The 23,174-nt window shown below is 43.5% G+C and overlaps 3 protein-coding genes across 3 annotated transcripts in view; all 3 read right to left on the reverse strand.

The window, feature by feature from the left end:
- The window catches only part of LOC143850645 (uncharacterized), a 54,167-nt gene extending 47,615 nt beyond the window's left edge, over positions 1-6,552 (reverse strand). The window contains exons 1-3 of the mRNA XM_077359865.1: positions 6,328-6,552; positions 4,695-4,856; positions 2,256-2,399 (exon numbers count right to left, since the gene is read on the reverse strand). Coding sequence (XP_077215980.1) covers positions 2,256-2,399; positions 4,695-4,856; positions 6,328-6,552 — 531 coding nt within the window. The remainder of the gene's footprint in view (positions 1-2,255; positions 2,400-4,694; positions 4,857-6,327) is intronic.
- A 3,565-nt stretch (positions 6,553-10,117) lies between these two features.
- On the reverse strand, positions 10,118-12,372 carry LOC143851956 (transmembrane family 220 helix protein). The gene is made up of 3 exons (XM_077361470.1): positions 12,202-12,372; positions 11,794-12,114; positions 10,118-10,251 (listed from the first exon to the last, which is right to left on the reverse strand). Exons 1-3 carry the CDS (start codon positions 12,299-12,301, stop codon positions 10,181-10,183), a joined length of 492 nt encoding a protein of 163 aa, XP_077217585.1. The 5' UTR covers positions 12,302-12,372; the 3' UTR covers positions 10,118-10,180.
- A 6,943-nt stretch (positions 12,373-19,315) lies between these two features.
- LOC143851772 (uncharacterized) lies at positions 19,316-21,689 on the reverse strand. The gene is made up of 2 exons (XM_077361256.1): positions 20,155-21,689; positions 19,316-20,032 (listed from the first exon to the last, which is right to left on the reverse strand). Exons 1-2 carry the CDS (start codon positions 20,453-20,455, stop codon positions 19,689-19,691), a joined length of 645 nt encoding a protein of 214 aa, XP_077217371.1. The 5' UTR covers positions 20,456-21,689; the 3' UTR covers positions 19,316-19,688.
- Positions 21,690-23,174: the final 1,485 nt, after the last annotated feature.

The raw sequence follows: 23,174 nt of genomic DNA on the forward strand, positions 1-23,174 counted from the left end.
GCGACGACCGTCTAAGGCCGGCGAACTCAGATTTGTTTGGCTTCTCCGGAGAGGTCGTAAAAGTGGTAGGACAGATCGAGCTCCCTGTTCTTGTCGGAGATTCACCATGTCAAGCGTTCGCCATGGTTAACTTCCTGGTAGTGAAGGCCACCTCGGTCTATAATGCTATCTTGGGACGGCCTGGCCAGAATCTGATCCGAGCAGTCGCCTCAGCCTACCACCAAAAAATGAAATTCATAACCCCTAATGGCGTGGGGGAAGTTTGCGGAGATCAGCCTCAATCAAGGGAGTGCTATGCAATGGCACTGAAAGGAAAAAACGCAGTGGAATCACTGCCAATCGAACTGCTTGATGTAAGGGACGAACTCAGGGGTACTCAACCCGCTGAGGACCTACTCTCCATCCCACTGTGCCCGGAGGACGGTGAGAAAGTCGCTCTGATCGGTTCCTCCCTTAGTAGTAGCATTCAACATCAACTCACCGAGTTTCTCCAGGGCAATGCAGATGTCTTTGCATGGGTTCCTGCCGATATGCCCGGCATCGATCCAGAGATCAGCACTCATAGGCTTGGTGTCGATTCAACCTGCAGACCGGTGAAACAGAAAAGGAGACACTTTGCTTTTGAAAGGCGACAGGCAATAAAAGAAGAAGTGGAGAGGCTTCTGAAGGCTGACTTCATTCGCGAGATTCGATATCCGGACTGGCTAGCAAACGTAGTCCTAGTCAAGAAGACTAATGGAAAGTGGAGAACCTGCGTCGATTTTACTGATCTGAATAAGGCTTGTCCCAAGGACAGTTATCCGCTCCCGAAGATCGATCAGCTCATCGACGCCACAGCGGGTCATGAACTGTTGAGCTTCATGGACGCCTTCTCCGGATATAACCAGATCAGGATGTACGAATCGGATATACCAAAGACCTCATTCGTCACAGATCAAGGGACTTATTGCTACCGAGTCATGCCCTTCGGCCTCAAAAACGCCGGAGCTACTTACCAAAGGCTGGTGAACAGACTTTTTCAGAACCAGATCGGCCGAAATATGGAAGTGTATGTGGATGATATGCTGGTCAAAAGTCGAAGCGCACAGGACCACGTGTCTGATCTCAGAGAAACATTTCAGGTCCTCAAGAAGCACAACATGAAACTCAACCCCACCAAGTGCACTTTTGGTGTCAGTTCGGGGAAGTTCTTGGGATTCATGGTGAGTCAGCGAGGGATAGAAGCAAATCCCGAGAAGATCAGAGCTGTGATAGAGCTTACCGCCCCAAGAACCATCAGAGAAGTTCAGCGGCTCACGGGAATGATAGCGGCGTTGGGTCACTTCATCTCCAAATCGGCGGAGAGATGCCTGCCTTTTTTCAGTGCGGTTAAGGGCCTCAAAACTGCGCCCTGGACGGAAGAATGCCAGATTGCCTTCGACGAGCTAAAAAGGTATCTGTCCTCCCCGCCATTATTAACAAAGCCGGAGCCAGGTGAGGAGTTATTTCTATATCTCTCCGTTAGCTCCACGGCACTGGCAGCTGTCCTCGTCCGCGAAGAGCACCGCCAGCAAAAACCAATCTATTATGTCAGCAAGGTTCTTCACGACGCAGAAACAAGGTACCAGCGGGTCGAGAAATTGGCTTACGCGCTGGTAATGGCTGCAAGAAAATTAAGACCGTACTTTCAAGCTCACACTGTAAAGGTCTTGACTGACCAGCCGCTTCGGCAAGTACTCCATCGACCAGATATCTCCGGACGACTTGTGAAATGGGCCGTAGAGCTGAGCGAGTTCGACATCCAGTACGCTCCAAGGCCAGCCATCAAGGCCCAAGTACTGGCAGACTTTGTAGCAGAGTGCACCATCCCCCAGCAAGTCGCCGACCCTGAAACGGCACTACTCCCAATTGCAGAGAAAGCGGTTCCTGACGAATGCATAGCAGAAACTCAGACAGAAATCTTGCAACCGCCGGCAGAGCAGGACTCCATGACCAGCACACCAACTTGGGAAGTATATGTCGACGGTTCTTCAAATAAAAACGGCTGTGGAGCAGGCCTCATCCTCACTGGGCCTGAGGGGTTCACTGCGGATTATGCTCTGAGATTCGGATTCCGTGCGTCCAACAATGAGGCAGAATATGAAGCCCTCCTTGCCGGAATGAACCTAGCAATTCAGACCGGCGCCCGGAAATTAAAAGCATACTGCGACTCACAGCTGGTAGCAAATCAGATCCAAGGGGTCTACGAAGCACGAGATGAGCGTATGGTTAAGTACCTTGCCAAGGTTCATCAAATCTCCAGCCGGTTTGCCAGTTTCGAGGTCATCAGAGTACCACGAACAGAAAATGCCAAAGCAGATGTACTGTCGAAGCTGGCTGCTTCTGGATACACCACTCTTGGAAGCATACGTATGGAATTCCTACAAAGATCTAGCATCGAAAGAGAAGCCGCAGATATAATGCAGGTGGAGAACGAGCCGTGCTGGATGGATGAGATCATTCATTACTTACGGGACGCGAAACTTCCCGAAGATAAGAAGGAAGCCCGTAAGGTGATACAGAGAGCCGCCCGATTCTCTCTCAGCAGTGACATTTTGTATAAAAGGTCCTACACTCTCCCGTACCTGAAGTGTCTGGGACCAAGTAACGCCGCGTACGCATTGCAAGAGACTCATGAAGGAATCTGTGGAGAACATCTGGGGGGCAAAGCCCTGGCGATCAAGGTACTCCTCAGAGGATTGTATTGGCCCACCATACGACAAGACGCGCTGAATCTGGTTAAAAAGTGCGAGAGGTGCCAGAAATTCTCCCCCACCATCCACCAGCCTGCTGTGGCGATGGCCCCAATTATCAGTCCACTCCCCTTTGCAGTATGGGGGATGGACATCTTGGGTCCTTTTCCACCGGCTTCCGGAAAGCGCATATTCGTAGTAGTGGCAATCGACTACTTCACCAAGTGGGTGGAGGCAGAACCTCTAGCCCAGATCACTGAGCAGAATATACAGAATTTCTTCTGGAAGGCAGTGGTCTGCAGATTTGGGATTCCCCGTGCCTTAATCACAGATAACGGCAAACAGTTCGACTGCCGGAACTTTCGGAAGTTCTGCTCTGACCTAAAGATTGAACAGAGATTCACTTCGGTTGCTCACCCCCAGACCAATGGGCAAACGGAAGTAACTAATAGGATCTTGCTTCAAGGGATAAAGAAGAGGCTGGATGAAAAAGCTGGCCGATGGGCAGATGAGCTCTACCATGTTCTGTGGGCTTACCGCACCACTCCTCGCACGACGACTGGTGAATCACCATTCAACCTCTCTTTTGGAACCGAAGCCGTGATACCTGTTGATATAGGCACCCCATCTCCCAGAGTCATCAGTTTCCATGAGCAACTGAACAGCGACGGACTCCGCGCCAATCTCGACTTACTAGAAGAAATCCGGGAGGAATCTCGAATCCGGGTCGCCGCTTATAAGCAGAAGGTGTCGAATTATCACGACTCCAAAATTCGCCCCAGAGAATTCAGGACAGGGGATCTGGTCCTGAGAAAGGCAGCCGTCTCCCAGCCGACGAAAGTAGGGAAACTTTCCCCAACTTGGGAGGGACCCTATCGAGTGAAGGAAGTTATCCGGCCAGGAAGCTACAAGCTAGAGACACTGGAGGAGCACCTATTACCCCACGCATGGAACTCCAAAAACTCAGGAAATATTATCAGTAGTCGAATTATCCGGCGTGAAAAGGTGATCTTGTAAATTTGTATATTTGTTGTTATGAATAAATAATCTTCTTGCAAATTCAGTGTCACTTTTATATCTGGAAACCCAGTTCACAAAACTTGGGTACTCACTGGAAACCCAGTTCACAAAACTTGGGTACTCACTGGAAACCCAGTTCTTAAACTTGGGTACGCACTGGAAACCCAGTTCACAAAACTTGGGTACTCACTGGAAACCCAGTTCTTAAACTTGGGTACTCACTGGAAACCCAGTTCACAAAACTTGGGTACGCACTGGAAACCCAGTTCACAAAACTTGGGTACTCACTGGAAACCCAGTTCACAAAACTTGGGTACTCACTGGAAACCCAGTTCTTAAACTTGGGTACTCGCTGGAAACCCAGTTCACAAAACTTGGGTACTCACTGGAAACCCAGTTCACAAAACTTGGGTACTCACTGGAAACCCAGTTCTTAAACTTGGGTACTCGCTGGAAACCCAGTTCACAAAACTTGGGTACTCACTAGAAACCCAGTTCACAAAACTTGGGTACTTGTTAAAAGACCAGTTCGTCACAATTCGACTATCAACAGCCTCATTCACAGGTTATCAAAATTAAAAAGACAAAGTCAAGCAAATCACTCAGTTGAGAAGTATCAGAGACAGACAAATGTGATTTCATTGATCAGAATATGTGGGGCCTCGAGGGCCATTACAAAATTCACTTTAAAAATGCTGGTAAGAGCTGTAGGGTCTCAAGGACCATTACAAAAAGAGGTCAAAACAAAAAAAAAAAAAAATTCTAAGCATCTGGAAGAGAGGTGATGTCAGCAGGAGCATCAGCAGGAGTATCTGGCTCCTCATCAGTAATCTTCGGCTTGGCAGGAAGAGTCATGTTCTGCATCAATAGGTTTGGATTGCAGGCCTGGAGCTCCTAGAGGCAGTCGTAGTATCCAAGACTATAAGCCTCGCTCGACAGGCTGAAAAGTTCAGCCTCCTTTGCCTCTGTGGCCTCTTTCACTGCCTTCTCCTGCCTGTCAGTAGCTCTTCCTCTTTGAGCCTCCATGGCTTCAGCAGCCTTGGCCAGTTTCCTCTTCTCTGCGGCCAGATCCTCTTTTAACAACCTCCTCTCCTCCTCTATTCGCCCGATGCTCGTTTGAAGCTCCTGCACCTCAGCGGCCAACTTTCCGTTCACCTCTTCAGATGCAGTAATGGCTTGGGAGAAACTCTTACTCTTCTCCTTGAAGTCATTATAGTAGAGCAAGATCTGAAGAAAGAAACAGAAAGAAACAGGCATCAGTATGGTGAAAGGAAGAAATGGGCAGAAAGTTAGCAAATCGAAGCACCACTTCCTTACCTGGTAAGCTGAGGATAACACAGCCTCCTCTCCTGTAGCTGGCGGCTCGTAAAGGACCTGTTGCTTGTCCTTCTGCAGCAAACACTTGCTCATGAGCTCTGCTGCTACTCGGCTCTCGCCTAGGGCAGTGTCATCCTTCAGAACGGCCCAATTGGGTCGAAAGACGTGCTCACTAATCCCCGTAGGAGGACGAGCCCCAGAACCGGCTCCGGTAGAAGCACCACCGGACTTAGAAGAGCCACCGCCCTGAGCAAAGGGGCCTATTAGCTTCACCTTAGTCTTGGGCCTCTGGGATGGGGGAGGAGTGCCCTGTGACGGGGCCGGACTCCCCAGTACAGTCGCCTTTCTCTTCTGGCGCTCCTGCTGTGCCTGTTGAGCACCTTCTTGTGCCCGCGGTTGAGCTCCCTGCCTGATTTTCTCGACGGTTGATTGTTTCTTCATCTCTGCAAGACAAATGAGCAGCCAACGGTCAGAAGCAAGTATATAAAAAATAAACAGATTGCATAGACAAGTCTAGCTACATACGTTCTGGAGTCGCGGCACTCACGCCCAGCCCGACCAGAATTGCCTCTTCAGAAAACTCCTTACAACGGATGAGGCCCGATTGCTCGATCTCCTTCCGCATCAAGGCGAATGTTATCCTGTCCTCACCTTCGAGGAGCGGCTTTCGACTCAGTTTTGAGGTATCTGGAGTGTCCCACACTAGAGGGACGGACCAGGGCTCACTGGCCTCCTGATCCACAACATAGAAGAATCTATTCTTCCACGAGTGAATCGACGAAGGAATGCCAGTGATTATCTTCCGTTCAGGGCGCTGGCTAATGTAGATCTAGCCCCCTTCTTTATGCTTCTTCAGGTGTGCACAAGCACGGAACAGTGACAAAGTCACACTCCTCTCTAACCGACCGTGGACGAGGTATAAAAACCCAACTAATAATCTCCATGAGTTCGGAGCTACCTGGGCCGGGGCTAGTCCGTAGTATCATAGCACCGCTGAGAAAAAGGGGTGCAACGGAAATCGGAGTCCTGCCCTCAGTGACTCTTCATAAATACAGAGATCCTGGCTCTCGTTGCAGGCTCTGTCTCCCTCTATAGCTGCCCTCAGTTCAAATCTCGGGGGCACACAGTATTTATCCCTGATATCTCCCAGCATAGACCTGGTGAGGTAGTTCTCCTCGACTAGAGCTCGCAAGTTGTATTTTGGATCGGCATCCATCCGCGCTCTAGCGATCACCTCCACCGCCCGGCCAGGAAGGAATGTTGTGGACGCTTCATTAACGTCGCTCTCAACACTCCCTCCTGCTTGCGGGAGACTGCCAGTCAAGGGTGGAGTGGCATTCAGATCTAAGAACACTTCATCCCTATCCCCTCCGTCGTCACTATCTACAAGGTCTATCCTATCAGACGGACTAGCCACTACAGGCTCCTGAGGCATCCTAAACTCCGAAATACTGCTAGTGGAGGACCCCGTACCGGACTCGGAATTGGAAGTACTACCAGACATAGTAAAAGGAAGGGCTGAGAGGAATACCGGTGAGTGGAGCTCTTAAAAGATCTTGGAACGCGACTGCGAGCTACGAGCTGCGAACTGCGATCTGCAATCTGTGGACTGCGAGCTGCGAACTGAGAAGTGGAAACTCCCAGAGCAAGAAGAGGAAAAGGATGAAAAGTAAAAAGTAAAAAGTGAAGGGGGGTAAACCTCCTTATATAGTTTTTCAGAGGCGGTGGGGCAATAAATGCGATGCACGCATCTCGAGGCCATCCGGATTGCGCCACGTGTCCCCTATTTATGACGGACACATTCTCCCACCATCAATACGATCAAGCACGCGCGTAAACATTCACGTCCCAAGGATGGATCTCCGCACTCCGCACTCCGCACTCCGCACTCCGCATTTAGTCCGGAAAAAACCGTACTGGATATAACGCGTTCTCGCTAGACGACAAAAATCAGTCCGGAAAAAACCGTACTGGATATAACGCGTTCTCACAAGACGACAAAAATCAGTCCGGTCCGCACCGAACTGGCCACTAGAAGACAAAATTCAGTCCGGAAAAAACCGTACTGGATATAACGCGTTCTCACAAGACGACAAAAATCAGTCCGGTCCGCACCGAACTGGCCGCTAGAAGACAAAATTCAGTCCGGAAAAAACCGTACTGGATATAACGCGTTCTATGAAGCATCAGAACCCAGTCCGGTTGAAGCCGTACTCCGGACTCCCAACTCCGGACTCCGAACTGCGAACTCCGGACTGAATATAATGTATTCTGTAAAGCGCCAGGAGCCAGTCCGGTTGAAGCCGTACTCCGGACTGCGGACGCCGGACTGCGAACTCCGGACTGGATATAATGTATTCTGTAATGCGCCAGGAGCCAGTCCGGTTGAAGCCGTACTCCGGACTCCCAACTCCGGACTCCGAACTGCGAACTCCGGACTGAATATAATGTATTCTGTAAAGCGCCAGGAGCCAGTCCGGTTGAAGCCGTACTCCGGACTGCGGACTGCGGACGCCGGACTGCGAACTCCGGACTGGATATAATGTATTCTGTAATGCGCCAGGAGCCAGTCCGGTTGAAGCCGTACTCCGAACTGCGAACTCCGTACTCCGGACTGCGAACTCCGGACTCCGTGCTAAATTCTTCAATTCACCCCCGAACAACGTCTCCCCATCCAGAAAAACGAGTGATCACACTTTCCCAAGTCCTTCAATGACTTGGAAAACTGGGGGGCAACTGATGGGGTGTGAAAACACCAGCCTTTCACAGGCTGCCACCTGTCCCAGGGTAGGTGAGACCCAGCCTCTCACAGGCTGCCACCTGTCCCAGAGTAGGTGAGACCCAGCCTCTCACAGGCTGCCACCTGTCCCAGAGTAGGTGAGACTCAGCCTCTCACAGGCTGCCACCTGTTCAGAGTAGGTGAGATCCAGCCTCTCACAGGCCGCCACCTGTCCTGGACACCTGTCCAGGACACCTCAACAGATTTTCCTTATAAATAGGGGACTAAAGCTCAGACTAATGGGTAATACGAAAATCCCTTCTCTCCCTAAACTCTTAGACATCTCCCCTTCACTCCTGCTCATACTGACTTGAGTGTCGAAGGGCCTGTCCGGAGTAAAACCCGGTCTGGTCTTCTGACCTCGCTTGCCTTGTGCAGGACTAAGCACTCACCACAGGACTCATACTCAACCTCCCTCGTCACTCGCTCTCAGTTCTTACGCCACTGCTGTACCTGTTACCGATTTTAGGTCTAACAGGTGGGAATGGGTGTCCGATTGAGATTAGATGAGAGGACTAGGGAGATGGAAATATGGGGTGTGGCTGTGATCGGTTGTCTCTTGGGTTGAAGAGAGAGTGTTGGATAGGGAAGAAGAGTAAAAGATGGGAATGAGGGTATGTTATAAGAGAATTAGGCAGAGAACTAGATGGAGATGGGGTGGGATCTTTAAATGGAATATGAAGAGTAAGTAGGAATGGGTGATCGGTTGTGAGAGTTATGGGAGAGGGAGAGGGAGAGTGGGAGTGGGGTGTTGTTCGGTTATGACCTTATGGGAGATATCCTAAAATATCTTTCACTCTCTCTGTCTCTCATACTCACAACATACTGATTGTGAAAACCGTCCAACCCAAACTTTGATTTAATAATGATAAGGACCTTTTAAGGAAATAACCAACAACTTGATTTTTGATAAAGACAACCCATTCTAAGAATTAATCACAACTTATTTGATATAATGGAGCCTCAGTCTAAGAATAAATCATAAATTGGTTTTTGATAATGACACCCTATTATAAAAATATCTCATAAAATGGTTTTGATAATGACACCAAATTCTACTAATTGTGTGTGGGTGGGCCAAGTATTACATTTTCAATTAGAAATTCTTCATGTTATACAGAAACCTTAACAGATTTCAAGATACAATATCTATCTAAAACAAAAACTACCCATTCGAAGGGTAATAATGCAAAACGTTTATTTATTTTTTGCTTGGAAATCTGTTTGTTGAAGTGACTTATCCTAATATAAGGACAAGCAAATTTGATAGAAAATTGGTTTGAAGGACCTAAAACTACTTGAACCCATGGAGACTCTTAAACTCACCAAGGACCAAGACATTTAGAGACCGGTCTTTATTGGGATGCAGACAATAGATTCAGTGTCATGCATGGGCCATAAGCGCTTCATCCTAGGTGGCGACTCTAGTTGAACTCCATTGGATTCTTGTTGGGATTCTCTGGGGGCTAGGGGTTTGTATCTTTGGAGAAGAAGGCTCCAACAAGAGTGAGCAGGCACGCGCGCTCTTCCAAATGGGTTCAACATTGAGGTTGCTCTCCCCATATATTCTAAAAAAGGGCAACCTTTTTTCCGTTCACTCAATTTCCCATCCAAGCTTAGGAGCATCATATGTCGGAGTAGCACTTTGGTATCTCATCCGACCGGATGATCCTTTAGTAGGTGTCAATCGACAAACGGAGAAGTGAGCACAAAGCCCGTAAAAGACCCCTCTTTTTAAACATGTGGAATCAACAAAATACTCCGAATAGAAAAAGGGACCAACGTAGCAGTAACTAGGGGTGCAATTTGGGTCGGGTTCAACCAAAAAAGTTACAGCATGGGTTGTGTTTGAGTTGGGTTCGGGGTGAGGAAGTTGAACCTGAGTCGGGCCGTGTTCAGTTGACCAAACCCACATCAAAACCCGACATTTAAAAAAAAACATCATTTTTTTGTTTTGTTTTTTTAAAACATAAAAACCTAAAGGGGAAAGATACCACCATAGCCGGGTCAAACCAATTCAACCCGACCTGAATTGGGATATTGGGTCGGGTTCAGGTTGAGATATTAATTTTTCGGGTGGAGACGGATTAGACTTCATCAGGTTGAGAGTCGGGTCAGGTCAGGTTCAGGTTTGGTGCGGGTTGGCTTCGATCCGACCCAACCCAACCCAACCCAACCCAACCTGATTTGCCCCTATTCACAGTCCTATACCATATATACCAAACAGCAGCCTCTTGATTCACTAAAGCTTTTATGCCTGGTGATGATAAAAATAAGATTCTTGAGGATTGGCATTGTGACCTTTTCATTTTCCATTCATTACAAATCATTACAAAGAACGACAGCATATGCTTTATATCTCCTTTACTAATACAAAAAAGGCCAAGGAGAGCCCAAAGCTCACAACCAGCAGCAGTGCCATCCCTAAACACAATCATCATCCAAAACAAATAAAAGGGAATCAACAACTACATACACCATTTCCCCTATGTATATTAAACATCAAAATATCCAAAAAAAAAAGAAAAGAAGGGAAAATTACATTTACACCCCCTCTAGTTTCTGACACATCCATTTCTACCCCTATAGTTTAAAACGTGACAACTACACTGCTGTAGTTTCAATTTGTATAAGGTACGCCCCCTCAGTTGACGGTTCGTCCACAGATTGAAGGGTTAGGATGATCCGATGGAGCTGAGTTTTTGAGCACACCCTATCTATGTCAAGGCCCATCAAATGAACGCTTTGGATCATCCAAACAATTGGGCCCACTGTGTTTTTTATTGGATTCGGGTATGGGCACCCCTAATTTGAATGTCATTTAGTTTTGAAAAATCGTGAAATGCCCGTAAAAAAAATCAGAAAACACCATTGATCTTTTGTAAGAGTGTCAACAGATCCATTTATCAGTCATATAGGAACCACCTTTTTCTTAGTCACAATACATTCAAATCTCTTATTGGTCGGTCATATAGGATTCAAAGTGATCTTTGGATCGTACTTCCTACAAATCGAAGGTGCACTAGTAAGTCATGCTTACATTTTACAAAGTTAAAATTCTCAGAAGGCGAGTGGAAACAGCGAGGGTGAGTCGCAGCTGTAATATTGCAGCTGTGCTAGGGACTTAGGGTCAATGCAGTGCACTAGGGACTTAGGGTCAATGGTTAGAGAAGGAAGAAAGGAGGGTGACTCGAAACTTGAGAGAGATGAATGAAAAATTAATAAAAATAGGAATCGTTCAAAAGATGCGCGACTTTTTTTTACTAAAATACCCCTAAAATAACAATTAAAGTTATAAAAAAATTAGAGGATGTTTTTGTAAATAGAATAATACAATTGGATTTAGGACTGTCCCAAAGGCTTTTGTCAGTTGCAAGGTTTAAAATTTCGGTTTCGGTACCGGTTTCGACCCTTGAAATTTTGAAGTTTCGGTCGAAATTTGGTACAAAAATCGAAAGCAATATTTTATTCATTATTAAATTTCGGCCGAAATTACTGAAATTTTGGTGAAATATTAAATTAATTTGGGTCAAATTTCAGAAAAAATGAAATTTCGGCCGAAATTCCGAAATTTCAGCCTAAATAAACGACCATTTCGGTTTTGGGTGGTTTTGGTGTCGGTCTCGATCAAAATCCGAAATTCCAAAATTTCTGATTTCGGTCAAAATATAAAACCATGCTCAGTTGTCTGGATCGGATCAATAATAATTTAGGATCCTAAGATAGGGTCCCGAAATGTGTCCTTATAATATATCTAAATTCTGTCTGTTTAAGTTCGGATTCGGATAGTCCATCGGACCATCTGGGTCCATTGACCCCCCCTAATCTTTTGAGCCAGTACAGCCCCTACGCAAATCTTGCAAGGAGTGGCACTATTTATTCAAGGATATTGTTTCCAATCTTTCAAAAGAGGCAAAGTGAGATTATAAAAAGATAAAAGAGAAAACTAAAATGAAAAAAGCTTACCACATTCCAAATATCTTCCAATTTCATCTCTCTTTCTCCTATTGGGGTCCTTTGTAATTGCAGAAGCTTTCAGTTGAAGAAACATGGAGGCCACAACAAGCCCACTTCCCGTTTTTTCTCTCACTACTCTCTCACCCATATCCAATGACCAAATCCCAGCTAATCCATACATATAGCCTTCAATCACAACCTTCAAAAACAAAAGAATTCCCACCCCAAAAGCTAGTTTGGCCATTTGATTGCTTGTTTTAGATGGGAAGCTGATATTGAGGAGATTAACAGCAGAACCAATAGAATAAAGAGGAAACCACAAGTACCAATCTAAGCAATAAAAAACAAAAAAACACAAGTTAGAGATTTGAATCTTAGAATCTAATGAGAAATTGGGAAATGGTTTAAATGGAATACCTGGGTCATTTAACTGAACAGTTGCAGAATAAGCAAAGAGAGAGACCATTAATATAGAAAATGAAGTGAATAGATAAGATCGATTTGAGGGTATTGCCATTGTTTCTCTTCAGAGTTTTAAAAATGAACGAATGACCAGAATGAAATGGCAATAAGGAGAAGAAGGCAATAGTCAACGTTGCCAGAGAGAGAGAGAGAGAGAGAGAGAGAGGTTTTATATGGTGTAAGTAGGGGTGGCAAAATTGGCCGAACCGAACCGGAACCGAGCCGAAACCGAACCGAAAATTCAGTTTCGGTTTGGTCAAACCGATTCAAATTTCGGTTTGGTTCGGTTTGATACTGCAATTATTATGAGTAAAGGGTGGCAAAATTGGCGGAACCGAACCGAAACCGAACCAAAAATTCAGTTTTGGTTCGGTTTTGGTTTGGTAAAACCAAACCGATTCAAATTTCGGTTTGGTTCGGTTTGGGGGTCAAACCGAACTGAAACCGAACCATTGCCACCCCTAGGTGTAAGCCGGTCAGTATTTTTCAAAAAAGTATTGTACGGCTTACACCATAGGATGATCCAAACCGTCGATTTGATGGGCCAAATACATTGTGCCCCAAAAATCATTTCCATAGGATGATCCCAACCATTCGATCTACAGAGGTTTTCATTATATGCCATTTCTCTATAGATCGTAGGGCTAGGATCAACCTATGGAATTGATTTTTTGGGCTTACGTTGTGACCCATCATCATTTTCACCCTTTTGTTTGTCTTTTTTTAATGTGATTCATCACAAACTTACAAAATGGACCTGTTTATAATAGAGAGATTTGTTTTTCTTAACTCTATTTTACCATAAATATATATTATTTGAACAAAAAGAACATAATAAACTTTTGGGAAAATTACATTTACACCCCCTCTAGTTTCTTACACATCTACTTCTACCCATATAGTTTAAAATGTGACAACTACACCCCCTGTAGTTTCAATTTGTATAAGGTAGGCCCCTGAGTTGACGGTTCGCCCACAGGAAGGGTTAGGATGATTCGATGGAGCTGATTTTTTGGGCACACCCTATCTATGTCAGGGCCCATCAAATGAACGCTTTGGATCATCCAAACAATGTGAGCCTACTGTGTTTTTGGTAAGGGCCCACATTGTTTGGATGATCGAAAGCGTTCATTTGATGGGCCCTGACATAGATAGAGTGTGCCCCAAAAATCAGCTCCATCGGATCATCCTAACCCTTTAATCTGTGGACAAACCGTCAACTGAGGGGCCTACCACATACAAATTGAAACTACAATGGGTGTAGTTGTCACGTTTTAAACTATAGGGGTGGAAGTGGATGTGTCAGAAACTAGAGGGGGCGTAAATGTAATTTTCCCTGAATTTTTGGTACGCTTTGGATTGTATCTATTCATGTCTAGGTCACGATGAGGAAGATTTCTCGGCTCATGCTTGCGGTACATGGGTCATGATTCAATTGAATTGAACCGTCCTAGGTCCAACAATAAAAAGTTCAGTTTAAATGGATGTAGTCCATTAGATAACGACAATGATCATTAAGACTTAGTTTTGAGTTTTTATGAAGAAGTAAGAGTTGACGTTAGGGCTAAAATACTATATTTCAATATGGGGTTCATGGTCCCTGTCCAAGAGCTTGAAATAATGCAAAAAGAAGTCAAAAGGAGATGGGAAAGTATGCCATCCAAAGTCCAATGCTTGGTTTTGTCTGTTCACTCCCATAGTAAGCAAAACCAAAAAAACGAGACGGTAAAAATTCGAGTTTAATACGGTATTTGTTTAACCAAAAAACGGAAGTTTAGAATTTTGTCATTTACAAAATATGGTGTGGGTAAAATTGGAAAGTTGGCCCATGTGTTTAAAACGTTTAAAACGCATTTTAAACGTGTTTAAAACGTTTCCCTAAAAAAACAGAGTTTTATTCGTTGTGAAAGTTTTAAACGGAGTTTTAAACAACACACTAACAAAACACATTTTTTTAAAACGTGTTTAAAACGTTTGCCTAAAAAAAACGGAGTTTTATTTGTTGTGAAAGTTTTAAACAGAGTTTTAAACAACACACCAATAAAACGAAAAAAACGGCGCTTAAAACGGAGTTTTGCTAACTATGCTCACTCCATCTCCCTAGTGACAAGTGCATCATTTCGTGTTCAAGTAGAGCAAGTGGTTGTGGGTTAAGTCTTCCTAAACATCAGTGTTTTTAGAAGCATAGGTAACGACAGCATTTTGTTATGCCTACACACAACAGGAAAAAAGACAGCTAGACATTGGCAATTTAGAGCATATTCTCTCACACACCAACATAAATGCGGCTAATTTTGGAATAGAAACTAGAATAAGCTTAGTCTATTAAGTATATGGAATGGATTTTCGAAAAAGTACTATATAAAAGGGACTTACTTCCAATATTTAAGAAAATGCATACTATCAAATAGAAAGCACAAAGTACAATTCCACCTAAACGTAATAAAATGATTTTTTGATGGGAAAGCTGGGGTCAGGCAAGACCCCTACCAGATTTATTAAGATAAAACAAAAGGATACAACAATAAGAACCGAGAAACAAATCCTAAACAGGATAGGGAAAACAAATAAAACACAAAATAGGGGGTGCAAGCCGCTACACCATCATGAAAACACAAATTATCTCTAAAGGAGATATCACCAAACCAAAAAATACCCCAAGTTAGGCGATTTTCCCAAATTGGGAAAGCTTAGATAGGGACTGAAGAATGCCGAGAGGGGCCGGCCTAAAGTCAATGGGAGAGGATTTTCCTTTCTTTTTTCGAACCTTTTGCCAACCATCGCCCGATGGAGAGACTTTGTGTCATGATTTGGGTAGAATCCTCTTGCATGTGAGCTTCAACGGCAGATTGACCATTCTCTATTCCATCAAGGACCTCAAAACAGTTTGTGTGAGGGTAAATATTTCGAGATTATGAAGTCTTTGGATGCACTGATTTCTGCTCTGGGGAATTCTTGATGTCTACTTGAAATGACTTACATTCATTATCATGTAATACCTCTTGATCTTCTTGAATTTTTTGCACCGGCCTCAACTCTTTCCTGGGTTGGGAAGGCTGACTTTGGGGGATCTTACAGTCCTCAAGGGAGTGGTTGAAATCATTGCATTTCAAACACGCTTTAGACTTCCAGTCATAAACAATTCTTTGAATTATTTCTCCACTAGATGAGTTGAGCTTGATCAAATCGGGAAGCTGCTGGTTTGCACTGACTTGGATGCACATTCTGTAAATACCCAAAAATATCCCTCACTTCCCCTCTTTAAAAGAGGGGCATTTTTGTCTATTCATGTTAACTCAGATTAAAGCTTCCTAATAAAGCCTATAAATACATCTTATCAGAGATTAGAAACCCTAAACCATCTTTGCAGCCCTAAGAAGAGATCTTCTTGGAGAAAAAGAGGAAGAGCGTGATTCAAGAAAAGATATCGCAAACCAAGGTAAGATTATTAATCTTTAATGGTTAAACTAATGAAAAGAACCCTAAACTGGGGTTTGATGTGAAAAGATGTGTGATTAGAGCCTTGGTTTTAGTCTATGGCAAACTCCATGGTAGATCTTGGATTCCTTAAGATTCGTTTCGTGTTGAACCCCCAAAGAACTCAAGATCAATTTGTTTGTATCCATAGAAACCTTATTATTTGAGGATTTTCGAGAGTGTAATTGGATTAGATAGATTCCTCTAGTTGATATGAGTCCAATGGATCCAACCACACGCGAATCGGATGTCAAACGAAGGAGTTATGGCCGTTTTAGTGAAAAAACGGTGAAAAATCGCGTTTTGGAGAAATCTGAGTCCAATGGATCCAACCAGTGTTATTCTTGTTATGCCATTAGATTTAACCAATGCCCCGGCAGCTTTTATGGATCTAATGAATAGGATATTCAAACCATTATTAGACCAGTTCGTGGTTGTGTTCATTGACGACATTCTGATATATTCTAGAAGTCAATCCGACCACGAGCATCATTTGAGAGTTGTCTTAGAAACCTTAAGAAAAGAGAAGCTTTATGGAAAAGTGAAGAGATGTGAATTCTGGCTTGACTCAATCTGGTATCTAAAGACAGTGTCTCAGTAGACCCAAAGAAGATTGAGGCAGTAACATTATGGAATAGGCCAAATAATGTTCCTGAAATTTGTAGTCTTCTGGGATTGGCAGGATACTACTGCCGTTTCGTTCAGGACTTTTCACGTTTGGCTACCCCTTTGACCCATTTGATACGGAAAGGGACAAAATTTGTTTGGTCTGAAGATTGTGAAAAGAGCTTTCAGGAATTGAAAAAGAGACTAGTTTCCGCTCTCATCCTAACTTTGCCTGTTGGCGCAATGGGATTTGTGATTTACAGTGATGCCTTGAAGAAAGGCTTAGGATGTGTGTTGAAGCAGAATGGCAAAGTGATTGCGTATGCTTCACGTCAGTTGAAACTTTATGAAGAGAATTATCCAACTCATGATTTGAAATTGGCAGCCGTTGTTTGCCTTAAAAATCTGGAGGCATTATCTGTATGGAGAACCGTGTGAAATCTTTACTGATCATAAGAGTCTAAAGTATATCTTTAAGCAGAAAGAATTGAACATGAGACAGAGGCGTTGGCTAGAACTGTTGAAAGACTACGACTTAACCATAAGCGGAAGTCGTCCGTGAATTTGGCAACTTTAGTCACTTTTCAGAAGTATATTTTAGAAGACCTCCGAAGATCAGAAATAAAAATTTGTGGTCCAAACTTTGGGGTACGGATGTCAGCACTCCAAGTATGGCCCACATTGCAAGAAAGAATCAAAATAGCTCAAGAATCTGACCAAGAACTTTGTAAAATCAGAAATAAGTTATAAAATGGATCTGAATCTGAATTTCGAACTCACAATGACGGTATCTTGATGTATAGTAACCGCATTTGTGTTCCGAATGACTCTATTTTGAAATATAAAATTTGAAGGAAGCGCACAGTTCGCATTACTCTGTACACCCTGAAGGTACAAAAATGTATAAGGACTTGAAAGGAAATTTCTGGTGGAATAATATGAAAAGAGAAATAGCTCAGTATGTATCTCAATGCCTGACTTGTCAGGTGATTAAGGCAGAACAATGAGAGACCACCCGGAACATTGCAACCACTTCCCATCCCAGAATGGAAGTGGGAGGAGATTACAATGGATTTTGTGTCAACTCTACCTCGTACTCCCTCATGCAATGATTCCGCATGGGTAATTGTGGACAGATTGACAAAGACAACTCATTTCATACCTATTAGAACTTGCTTGACATCTGAAAGGTTGGCCCGGTTATATGTGGATTAGATAGTGAAGTATCATGGTGTGCCTTAAACCATTGTATCAGATAGAGACACTCGTTTTGTATCTCAGTTTTGGAATAGCTTACATTCAGCAATGGGATCTTCCCTTAAATTCAGTACATCTTTCCACCCTCAGACAGATGGGCAATCTGAAAGAATTGTTCAGATTTTAGAAGATATGCTCAGGGCTAGTGTTATGAATTTGAAAGGATCTTGGGATGACCATCTTCCCTTGATTGAATTCTCCTACAATAACAGTTATCAGGCCAGTATTAAGATGGCACCTTTTGGGGCCCTTTATGGAAGGAAGTGCAGATCACCCATATGCTGGGTTGATGTGGGTGAAAGAAAACTCTTAGGCCCGGATTTGGTTCAGCAAGCAGTGGACAAAATCCATTTGATTAGAGAGCATCTTCGCATGGCGCAGAGCCGACAAAAGAGTTATGCTGATGTCAGACGAAGAGAATTGGAATTTCAGATCGGAGATAAGGTACTTTTGAAAGTGTCACCCACCACGGGAGTGATGCGGTTTGGAGTTAGAGGAAAACTTAGCCCAAGATTTGTGGGACCACATGAAACATTAGAAAAGATTGGAAAAGTAGCCTATCGATTGGCTTTACCTCCATCATTGTCTGGAGTGCACAATGTGTTTCATGTGTCTATGTTACGAAAGTACATATCGAATCCGAATCATGTGATTGAATTAGAACCTCTGAATCTGAAAGAATATCTGTTATTTGAAGAACAGCCTGTTCATATTGTGGATCGTAAGGACCAAGTTCTCAGGTGAAGGACTATTCTATATGTGAAAGTTCAATGGCGGAAACACTCAGAACGTGAAGCCACCTGGGAGTTGGAAGAGAAAATGAAATCGAAATATCTGTTTCTGCTTGAGAACTTAGGTACGTGATAAGTAAATTTCGAGGATGAAATTTTTGTAAGGAGGGTAGAATGTAAATACCCAAAAATACCCCTCACTTAAATTTTCGTCACCCTCTTTAAAAGAGGGGCATTTTTGTCTATTCATGTTAACTCAGATTAGGGCTTCCTAATAAAGCCTATAAATACATCTTATGAGAGATTAAGAAATCCTAAACCATCTTTGCAGCCCTAAGAAAAGATCTTCGTGGAGAAAAAAGGAAGAGGCGATTTAAGAAAAGTGATCGCAAACCAAGGTAAGATTATTAATCTTTAATGGTTAAACGAATGAAAAGAACCCTAAACTGGGGTTTGATGTGAAAAGATGTGTGATTAGAGCCTTGGTTTTAGTCTATGGCAAACTCCATGGTAGATCTTGGATTCCATGGGATTCGTTTCGTGTTGAACCCCCCAAAGAACTCAAGATCAATTTGTTTGTATCCATAGAACCCTTGTTATTTGAGAATTTTCGAGCATGGAATTGGATTAGATGGATTCCTCTTGTTGATATGAGTCCAACAGATCCAACCACGCGCGAATCGGATGTCAAACGAAGGAGTTATGGCCGTTTTAGTAAAAAAAGGTGAAAAATTGCGTTTTTGAGAAATCTGGGTTTGTGCGTGGGGCGGACGTCCGGAAAATGGCGGACGTCCGTGATTACCACATTTGGCGACAGTAGAACTTTGGATGTCCGCAATTCTCGAACGTCCGTAATCCTGGACGTCCGTCACTTTCGGACGGCCGGCGCGACAATATTTCCAAAACTTCGAAAATTCGTAACTTATTCGTTTTTTGTCCGTTTTTGACGTTCTTGTACTCTACGGGTATGCCGTAAACGTCATCTTTCTGTTAAAAATAGTTTCAATAAGTTTTGAAAATGTTACAATGATGATATCACCAAAATACTAAAAACAGCCATAGAATGGGTTACTTTTTAAGGGCCCTTATTTGTTACTTATGTCTTGTTCAGGAAATTGAATCGTAATCCGAATTAAGAAAGGAATCGAACATCTTTGAGGTACGTAATAACGTACTACTTTGGGTATTATAAACCCTTCTCATTTGAACCGGTATTGACTTTGGAAACTTGTATTGATGCCTTTGAACCTCAGAATTTGCTTTAAGTCTAGCATGCCGTTTTGTTTGACCCACTGCTACTTTAGAACATTTGAAACAACTGTATGAATATCTGTCTGGACTTTAGACCTTTGGAACCATCATTTGGAACCATCATTTTGAATTTTGTATCTTTAGAACTATTCGAATATTTAGAAGTATCTGAACCTCTGAAATAACTGTTCTGAACTTTGAACCTTTGGAATAACTGTTCCGACCTCTGAATCTCGTAAATAATTGTTCTGACTTCTGAACCTCTGGAATAACTGTTCTGAACTCTGAACCTTTGGAATAACTGTTCTGACCTCTGAACCTCTGAAATAACTGTTCTGACTTCTGAACCTCTGAAATAACTGTTCTGAACTCTGAACCTTTGGAATAATTGTTCTGACCTCTGAACTTCTGAAATAACTGTTCTGAACTCTGAACCTTTGGAATAACTGTTCTGAATCCTGAATCTTTGAAATAACCATTATGAATATATGTTCTGAATTTTGAACCTTCGAAGCTACTGTTTAGAACTTTGAATCATTGGAACCATTTGAATAATTAAAGTTATTTGAACATGAACCCTTGTTACCTTTTGAACACTTCTGTGGAGGCTTGGATGATTTCTGGACCCTGCCATATGGGGGTAAAACATTTGGCAACAGTGGACCCACCGTAGGGATAGTACACTGGAACTTCTGGCCCGTCAGTGAGATAAAACACTGGCCCTGTCGACTTGTATCTGAATTTAAAGAACTAGTTCTGACACCGTGGACTGTCGGTGGATAAGCAATAACATGTCTTCTGACACCGTTGATTGTCGGTGGATAAACAATAACATGTCTTCTGGCCATGCCGATGATTCTGAAGTATATTTGAACTCTGAACACCATATGGCTTTGACCATAGCATTTGAATTCTGAAAACCTTTGACTTTGATCAGAACTTAGACTTTGAATTGCTTATTGCACTTTAATTCAGAACCATATTTGACATGCACACATATTTACCTTGTGCCTATTATTCAGCTGTGAAATCAGTCTTCTGCTTTGACTCTAATATCTGAACCATATTAAACCTTGGCATGCTTAGACTGTACTTAGAGTAGTATTTTATTATGTACTGAGCTTTTCAGCTGACTGTGATTATAAAATATTTTCAGGTTTTGACCCTCGTGAGGTTAACGAGGAACAGGACGCTTAGTTTTGGAATTTGGATTTTGATTCAGAGATTAGCTTATTTGTTTTCAGTTCATTAGGAAGTGAGTACTTTGAATAAGATGTAAAGACCATATTATTTATTTCCTCTTTGACTCTTTGGAGAGAGATGAGATTTGATTTGACTTTAATGGGTCCGAATTAATTGAACTTTGATATTTCAGTTATGAATTGTCAGGTTATTTTGTTATTGCTTTGTAGCCTTGTACATTTGTGGGATTCGTCTTGCAGGTGTACGGCCCTGCCACATCCTACGCCCAGGGTGGGGTTTGGAGCGTGACACATTCTAGCGTAGTTAAGTCTGGTCGCCTCTGTCCATTTACAACGGTTTCCCGATTAAGCTAGCAGTCTGGCTCAAGCAGTGGGGTGACCAAAACTTAAGATGGAGCCTTGGAAGTCGAATCTATATCGGAATTTCGGATAGGAAATCGATGTCTAGAATAAGATCAGGATCCCAGCGTTTGAGAATAAGTGGCCTACGACCATAGTTGTGGCTAGGATCTTCCAGAACACAGGCACAATCATCCGAATTTGAAGACTTAAAAAGGAAAAATCCGTTTTCAAGGGTGAATAGTTGGAGATCTCCACATAGGTTCCATTCGCGACTTAGGCTTTCTCTAAGCGAGAGGAAGTAGGGCTTTCTACCCAAGAAGTAGCCGACTAGGCCATTTGCCTGAAGCTTGAGTTTCTTCATCCTGAAAAAGCAATTCCATGTTTTCTTTCTCCTCCTCTGGACGAATAAAACTGAGATTGGTGGAGACTTTCATGGCTTCTTTGCTTGCAAACAGGGATTTCCATGGGGTGTGGGCTTTGCCATGTAGATCTGATTCCAATGTCCTTGTGGGATTAATAAAATGATCTTGATTATTGTGATGCTTTAACAAAAGGAGAAATTATATGGTGACCGAGCGTCAAGTCCTGTGAAGGCGGTACGTCAAACTGACCACCCTTGATATTTGATCCAACAACAACCTGTTAAAAAGTGGGCTTCTGTTGGATCAAATATCAAGGGTGGTACCGCTTTGATGATACTTGACGCTCGGGCACTATATAAAAACCCTAATAAAAGAGGCTAAATGTTTGTTTGAAAAGTTGTGTTGTTAGTGATTTGCAAAAGCATGCTATGTGATGACGCCCAAAATCTGACTGCACGAACTAGCTTCGTAGAACCTGTAATCTTGCGCTCACAGAAAAAGCGTCAGTGGGCCCGGAGTTGTGGCTCCGGACGGCCACTTCGACACTCAAGTCAGGGATGGGCAATCACAGATAATGGACGGGGAATGGGAGAGGGCTAAGCCAAGTTACCAGAACAAAAGAGGAGAGGGGGAGAGTTGAATCCCTTTGCTTGAGTGCGTAGTCCCCTTTTTTATAGGGGAGGAGATCCACAATCTTGGAGATATCAATCGTACCTTTGATTTAGCCCACGTGGAGCGTGATGGCTAGAGAATAAAATCGGGGAGATATCAATCATACCTTTGATTTAGCCCAAGTGGAGCGTGATGGCTGGAGAATAAAATCGTGGAGATATGACTTCCGATGATTCTGGGCGGAGATCGTGGATGGTGACTTAGGCGGGATGTTTTGAATTAAAAAACCGCGCCTTACGTGTGACGGCCATCCGAATTAGTCGTTTGGGGGCGAGATCCCCGCGATTGTGTTTGATTTCCCTGGTAACTCAGTACCGTTCAAGGGAGAAGTATCAAGGAGGCCCAATCAATGTTCATTACTGAGTGTTGCTACGGGGGTTGTATTGATCCAGTTGAGTAATGGAGAAGGGGTTTGAGGGTCGGTACCGTGAATGCCAATTTTTACCCCCAACATACTGCCCCCCTACTTTCTTGTCCCTTTCTAATGGTCGAGGAAGTACCTAAATTTTCAAGCGGTGAGCCGGTGCCGATTTTCTAAAGATGATGGAGTTGAAGTGTCTCTGGCAGGACTTTGGTGAGTGAATCTGGTGCGTCACATCACTCGATAGTCACGGACCTTGATGAGATGGTTCATGATGATGCACATTTTCCTACTCGTGCCCACCATTATGTGTTTTCGAGAAGCGGTGGGCGAATTAAATTTCCGCCTGGGTTTTCTCAAACTACTTAAAAAATTGGCGGGACTATTCGATTTCCCCTCTAACTGTGTTTTCAAAAAATCGGCTGGATCATTTAATCTCGCTTGATTTTCCCGCCCAGTCGCTCCTATAAATGAGGGAGCGGGGGAGGGATCCTTCGTCGCTTCCTCTTCTTTCTTCTCTGCTTCCTTTCACATTTTTCTTTTTTGTGCTTTATTTGTTTGGAAAATGTCTCAGGAGTTTGCGGGCGAAGAACAACTAGGGGCGATAGCCCCGGTGGTGGAAGTGGAGTCGCTCTCGGACGGAGATGACGGGAACCATCCCGTCAAT

This window comes from Tasmannia lanceolata, unplaced genomic scaffold, assembly GCF_043159265.1.
Source record: "Tasmannia lanceolata isolate RefF3 unplaced genomic scaffold, GAP_Taslan_0.1 ptg000018l, whole genome shotgun sequence".
Classification (NCBI taxonomy): domain Eukaryota; kingdom Viridiplantae; phylum Streptophyta; class Magnoliopsida; order Canellales; family Winteraceae; genus Tasmannia; species Tasmannia lanceolata.

Coding starts and splice junctions, on each gene's coding strand:
- LOC143851956 (XM_077361470.1), bottom strand. CDS start 12,301: ATGGCAATACCCTCAAATCGATCTTATCTATTCACTTCATTTTCTATA. Junction 12,115..12,201: donor TGTTCAGTTAAATGACCCAG/GTATTCCATTTA, acceptor TTTATTGCTTAG/ATTGGTACTTGTGGTTTCCT. Junction 10,252..11,793: donor TGGAAGATATTTGGAATGTG/GTAAGCTTTTTT, acceptor GATTGTGTTTAG/GGATGGCACTGCTGCTGGTT.
- LOC143851772 (XM_077361256.1), bottom strand. CDS start 20,455: ATGGTGTTCAGAGTTCAAATATACTTCAGAATCATCGGCATGGCCAGA. Junction 20,033..20,154: donor TCCACAGAAGTGTTCAAAAG/GTAACAAGGGTT, acceptor GTTATTTCAAAG/ATTCAGGATTCAGAACAGTT.